Consider the following 6,524-nt stretch of genomic DNA (forward strand, 5'->3'; position numbering starts at 1 on the left):
TATATATACTCAGATTTGCAGACGAATTTCCATATATGAAAACAGGTCTTTATCGACTGATCTGCACGTACCTACAAGTATTCGTATCTAGATTTTCATGTCGTGTTGTATTTTTTCCACTACCACAATTTCTTTCAGAATAGGCTATATTGTTGAGAATCACATAGTTCACGGAAGCGCGTTTGATAAACCAATAGTTAAGGGGTATATTTTTAGGGTTTAACTCATGTGAGTTGTGTACGTTTTGTAGTTAATATTCGTATACGTTTACCCGCGGTAATAGCTTGCGAGTGCAGTGCTCCATAGACTAGTTTGGTTTGCCTGCACGTACTCTCTCGTGCATCACAAGCAGGCCATATTTCACGGTAGTCTACTCGATGTGTCGGTGTGTACTTGTCTTTTTTGCTGATCACATGTCTCGTGGCCAACACAGAACCGCCGCCACAAAGCATGAGCGTAGCCGCACCACTCAGCCGAGATGGGCTAGCCGCAATGGAAGACACTGTCCCAACTACCCCGAATGTCATGGAGCCAAAGCAAGCATCGACCACAGCGCTTGCCGCAGATATCGCCAGCGACACCCCCCCAACCACTGACTCTACTACCATCGGTGAAGAGACGCTACAACCTTCCGAGGCGGCTGCGAGTGTAGTTGATATGTCTGGTAGCGCTGATGCCGAGGCACACAGTAGCGCAGCCGCCCATGTCACGGCGCCCGTTCAGGCTAGCAGCAAGGATCCCATAGCAGAACCCACCGAAAGCAGCGAGCCGGTTGTTGCCGACAACGAACTCTCGAGCAAGACGTCGCGAAACGAAACGGAGACACCCGAGGACGCCAGTGGCGCAAAGAACACGCAGTCGATCGCTTCAGCTACGGACCCCGCGCCAGACACAGCGAACGCTCCCCACAGCGCGGACGCCAACAGCCAGGCTACAGATGCCTCCGCAGCCGAGGTTGAAGAACCCACTTCTCGCACTGCGCACGCCGCCAATCCTGCCGCGCCACACAACAGTACGGCGGCCAGCGCCATACCGCTGTCGTTTAGTAATGGACAAATATCCGAGAACGGCGCAGACTTCGCACGCTCTAACTCTGCGCCGCATCACAACGGCACACCGCACGCATGCGTACAACCACAGTGGAGCGATGGTAGTGGCCAAACGGCCGGAGGCGTGGGCATGCCACCCAATCAAATTCCACAGATTCTCAGCAATCCTTGGAGCACAGGGGGTGACCAGTCCTTTCCACCGAGTGCGGCCAGCTCTAGGCTGCCATCGGCCACACCGCTCAATCGGCAGTACTCTGAGCAGGTATGTAGGTAGTTTTAGATATATGACGCTGTCGTTGTGGACGTACATGTATGTGGTTACTATCTCGAGGGTCTCTAATGGTGGCCTGCGGTAAGTTTCAGACTCGGGATTTAGTATGAAGTTAACAGCACAGAACTCATAGATACTATGTCTACTGCCCACCACTTACACATATATGAGAACAGAAGTATGTCTGTATTGAACGCAGGTACATCACACACGCCTTGATAAATATCGGATAACTCACACGGGCCGAAGATTATCCACTCAAGACGTCGTTCAAGCCACATTACTTGGGCGCATACCAGTTATAGTACGGCATATCAGACGCATCGCACGACACACACCGCACACAATACGCATACACGTGCCACACCAGCAGGTCACGACCCTTTCCAGTTCATTACAATACACACACACACCACGCACACCACACACACCGTGAGATAACTACTAGCCGCACCAGCAGTTCAAGACCCTTCCAAGTTCGCAGGATTGGTACCCCTCGCTAAATGATGTCGCTGTTGCACTCAGTCGTCACTATTTACTTTGTGCTGTGTTATTATCACTGCGCTTTATTGGTCAGGGCGTATATCATTCCATCCCACGGGCGGTGTGTCCATATATTCATCTCTCGAATAGGGTTTAGGGGGGTGGGTTTACGGTTTAAGAGGTACCTGCATAAGCCTGTTGCATGCACAATAAACAACTTACATACTTTCAAGTTGGAACCCTTAGTGTTGGCTTGTAAAACCTACTATATGGCCTAAAAACCACCTAAAAACGCGTACCAACCATGCAGACACACTCACCCGCAACCATCGATATATACCTAACGATACGCGCACGCACAAACTATATATAGCAGACATACTCACACGCACAAGATAATTCAGATAAAAAAATAACAAAGCATACATACACACACCAGGTATACAACACTCCCTCGCTCACACAAATACATATATCACAAACAATACGCACACAAATAGGTACCGGCCGCTGCCGGCGGTACTACCCCCGGCGCTGTGCTGATGACTCAGCCCAGCTTGCCGTTCATGAACAGTCTCGCGGGCATGACCATTTCCGACAGCGCCTTATTTGCTGGTAAAGGAGTGGTCAAATCAGCGTCCAACGGGACACCCTCCGCGACTGGCAGTACCCCGTCTGTTTCAGCTACGCCCACCGATGGTGCCAGTATGCGAGGTAGCGGGAGCCTCGACAGGGGCAGTTCGGTATCGGCGCAGTCTATTCAGGACGTGCAGCGCCTCGCCTTCTACGGGGCGGCGGCGACGGATTCGGCGGTCAATGGCAACGGCGCGTCGCCGCCGGCGTCGGTCGGCCGACGCGCGAGTGGCGTGAGCGATATCAGCGGCGCACCGTCCGAGAGTGGCGCCGAGAGCGCGAGCATCCAGGCCCAGTCGGTGTCCAGTATTGCCAGCACACAGCCGGCGTCCCCGCCGTCCGGTGGCGGTACTGCAGTGCCGGGTGCCAGTCCGAGCAGTCTGACGGATGCTGGGCTCGTGGGTGTGGGTGGGGGTGGGGCTGCGATTATGCCGTCGAGGTCGTTTTCGGAGGGCACGAGCGCCACTGTAGCCGTCGACGGATCGAATGGGTCGCTGTCTTCACAGCAGTCGTATGGAAAGTATGTTGTACGTGGCGGTGCATAGAGCGGTATGGTGCGAGAGCACGGTGTGCATGTTCGTTGGCGAGACCTAGTTTAGGGTTTAGGGTTTAAGGCGGGATATCTCCAGTCGTATTATACATATTTAAGATCTATTAACGTATACGTGCAAATCGGCATACACTTAAATACGTACAAACCTACACAATGTCTCCCGAGAACGAACTCACTGACTGTACCAATACATCTCACCTATCAAATATACAGTGGATACACAGGCTCAGCTCCAGCGCCCAACGAACCGTACGCAATGAACGCGCTAATGTATGCTCGTGGTTTTGGGGCAGCCGGTGGCCCTGACGACCCACGACCACCCCAAGACTATCCACAGCAACATGTGGAGATGCATAAGCAACAGCTGAAGCTGCTACAGCAACAACAGCACATGCATCAGCAGCAGCATATGCCACATTCGCCAATGGCGGCGCCCATGGGCGCGCTGCCCATAGGCGCGCTGCCCAAGGACGCGGCGAATGGGTGGTACGGCGCGCCGGTGAACGTACCTGCTGCTGCAGGGTGTGTCGTGTGGAGCTAGCGCGTGTTGTGTTCTGATGGATAGTGTTAGTATATGTATGCAGCGTGTTCTGGCTGGCGCTAATAGACTTGCTGACAGATTCTGTGCGAAACTGTGGTTGTCCCTTATCAGTAGTAACGGGTCTTTAAAACGGGTCTTTAAACTCCCCAGTATGTCGTTTATTTTGGCCCTAGCATACACATACATACAGTGCGAGAAATGTACCTTCGCACCCAAGACTTGATCTCATACTTAAACGTTTTTATTCCGTACAGCTCTCCCGAAGGCGATGACAAGCACACGAGCGACATCCGATCACAGCCACCTCCGCAATCGCAACCACCAGCCCCCCCCCCACCACAGCCTATCTATTGGAAGGACTCCCATGGCGTCATGTTCAGTGGCCTGGTCGGCGGACAGCCCCAGCCCGGCGGTCCCATACTCAACGCGGCTGGTATGCCGATCAACATGAACAACATGAACTCCATGAACGCCCCCGGCATGCACCACCTGGGCCACCAACACATGATGGGCAATCCGAACGCGTACGACATGACGGCCATGCAGAACATGACCGGCAACGGTGTGGTCGTCAACCCGCAGATGCTGTCGCTGAGTGTGGCCGCAGCCGCGGCGGCCGGGCTCAATGGGTTTAATGTGAACGGCATGGGCGACGGTGTGAACCCAAGCTACGATGCTTTCCTGGCCAGTTACAATGCCAACGCCATGAACGGGTATCAGCAGTTCTTGACTCACCCTAACGGCATGCCCATGCACCCCCATGCTCATGCGCACGCGCACGCGCATGCGCACGCGCACGCGCACGCGCACGCGCAGGCACAAGCACACCAAGTACACGGAGTAGGCGGCGACGAGCGCTTCGCGCACGATCAGAATGTACCAGATATGCGCTACGGCCCGCATATGGGGCGCCGAGACGGCGCGGGAATGCGCGCCCGCACGCCCGCCAGTGGACGCGTGGTGGGGGGTAACCAGTTCAACCACATCGCTGTTCAGAATGGGCATCCAAATCAACATGCGCATGCGCACGCACATGCCCAAGCACAGGCACAGGCAGCGCATGCACACGCACGCGCACAAGCAGCGCATGCACATGCACATGCACATGCGCATGCTCATGCACACGCCCACGCCCACGCCCACGCCCACGCGCAGCATCAGCAGCACGTCGGTGGAGGCAGCGGTCACCATAACAAGAGCAAGCGCGACATGAACGGGCAAGCGATGTCGCACAGGGGTCGTGGGTGGCAGCGCAACGGGCCGCAGAACGGCCTACACGCGCGCGCGCATGCCAACCAGATAGGCATGGGCGTCGATGGAGACGGAAATGCCGAACCCCGCGCGACGCGGAGCCGGCTTCTGGAAGACTTCCGGGCCAATCGCATGGTGGGCGTAGGGGGACTGGGAGATCTGACGGGGTATGTGGTTGAGTTTGCGCGAGATCAGCACGGTTCACGGTTCATCCAGCAGAAGCTGGAGACGGCGACGCCGACGGAGGTGCGCGCGGTATTTGACGAGCTCAAGGGACAGGGGTACGAGCTGGTGACGGACGTGTTTGGTAACTATGTGATTCAGAAGCTGTTCGACTATGGCGACGATACTATCAAGAGCCAACTGGTGGAGGCGTTCAAGGGGAAGGTCGTCAAGCTGTCGTTACAGGTAGGTGTGTGCCGGGGTAGGGGTGGTGGGGGGTGTGTGTGTGTGTGCTTATAAATAACACGCATATATTTGTGTGTGCGTGTCTGTGTTCGCGAGTGCTTCTATGCGCTTATGCATGAGGGGCTGCAAAAGTATATATAAACATGCGTCTGGCGGCACCGCATCAGTGGTGTTTATATAAGGTTTAATCCTAGGTTCGTTCCATGGCTACATTCGCAATGTGTATGAGGCCTCTCGCGGTCAGCTGGGGCTATCCGTTGTCATTTAGTTTATCCGCTCATGACACCAGTCGAGTCTTGAATTGGTCCCAACTATGCCGATATCTCAGGCGTGTTTTTAGTATATGTAAGATGGGAATTCTCGACCTGGCATGGTTGTCATAAATTTCACTATCTCGCCTGAGGAAATTTTCAAAAGGGTTTAAGGCCTGATACGGCTCAATCAAAGGATTTTCTGGAGGGGGGTTTTTTTATGGTTTAGGCTTGATGCGGCTCATCTCGCCGTAGGGGAATTCCTGACCTGATATGGTTTTGTCATGGATTTAACTATCCCATCTGAGGGGATGTATTATCATTTAGGCTTGATACGGCTCACTCACAGGTTCCTCTATGTCGCGAAAGGCAATTCTTGACCTGATATGGCTCAATCATGGGTTTCCGTTGAGTCTTCTTCCCTGCGCGGTGTTGCATCCAAACTATGACTCATATGTTGCTCATAGTCCACGGTTCGGCCGTCTATTTATAGGATCGGTTCGCTATGGTGGCCCCGCACACGATGTCTCTGGCATTTGATACAGATCCATCACACGCACATATTTGCATATGCAGATGTCTGTTGCATTTAAATCCATGCTCACACTATTCTCGGTTGTGCTTTATACTTTTGCGATGTTTCCAACTGGATTGTTGGGTTTTTTTTCCGCTACAACATTCAATTTATATCACACAAGGTGCTCGATGGCGTGATTGAATGCTTCGCTGGCACAAATCCTAATCACCACTCTGTCTGGTATATCTCTCAATTTAAAAAGAAACAAGACAAGACTCGGCATCGCTTTCTTGACCACATGTTGCTACTATAGTGCATGCCTAGCGTCTACATGTCACTCATAGTTCTCTGGTTTGTGTGCGTTGCCACAGATGTATGGCTGCCGCGTCATACAGAAGGCGCTGCGGGCGGTTGACGAGGAAAGCCAAGAAAAACTGGTGCTGGAATTGGAGGGGTCTGTGCTGAGGTGCATCAAGGACCAGAACGGCAACCACGTCATACAGAAGTGCATCGAAACGCTGCCACCGGCACGCTTCGATTTTATCCTGCTCGCCTTCCACAATCAGG

The 6,524-nt window shown here is 53.6% G+C and overlaps 1 protein-coding gene across 1 annotated transcript in view; it reads left to right on the forward strand.

Annotated features, from left to right (window-relative positions):
• SARC_04709 (hypothetical protein) overlaps window positions 1-6,524 on the forward strand; it is a 13,905-nt gene that overhangs the window by 1,443 nt on the left and 5,938 nt on the right. Inside the window, exons 2-6 of the mRNA XM_014301447.1 lie at window positions 434-1,311; window positions 2,304-2,956; window positions 3,203-3,511; window positions 3,785-5,189; window positions 6,329-6,451. Of these exons, the coding sequence (XP_014156922.1) occupies window positions 434-1,311; window positions 2,304-2,956; window positions 3,203-3,511; window positions 3,785-5,189; window positions 6,329-6,451 (3,368 nt within the window). The remainder of the gene's footprint in view (window positions 1-433; window positions 1,312-2,303; window positions 2,957-3,202; window positions 3,512-3,784; window positions 5,190-6,328; window positions 6,452-6,524) is intronic.

The sequence above is a fragment of the Sphaeroforma arctica genome, assembly GCF_001186125.1.
Source record: "Sphaeroforma arctica JP610 unplaced genomic scaffold supercont1.275, whole genome shotgun sequence".
NCBI classification, from domain to species: Eukaryota; class Ichthyosporea; order Ichthyophonida; genus Sphaeroforma; species Sphaeroforma arctica.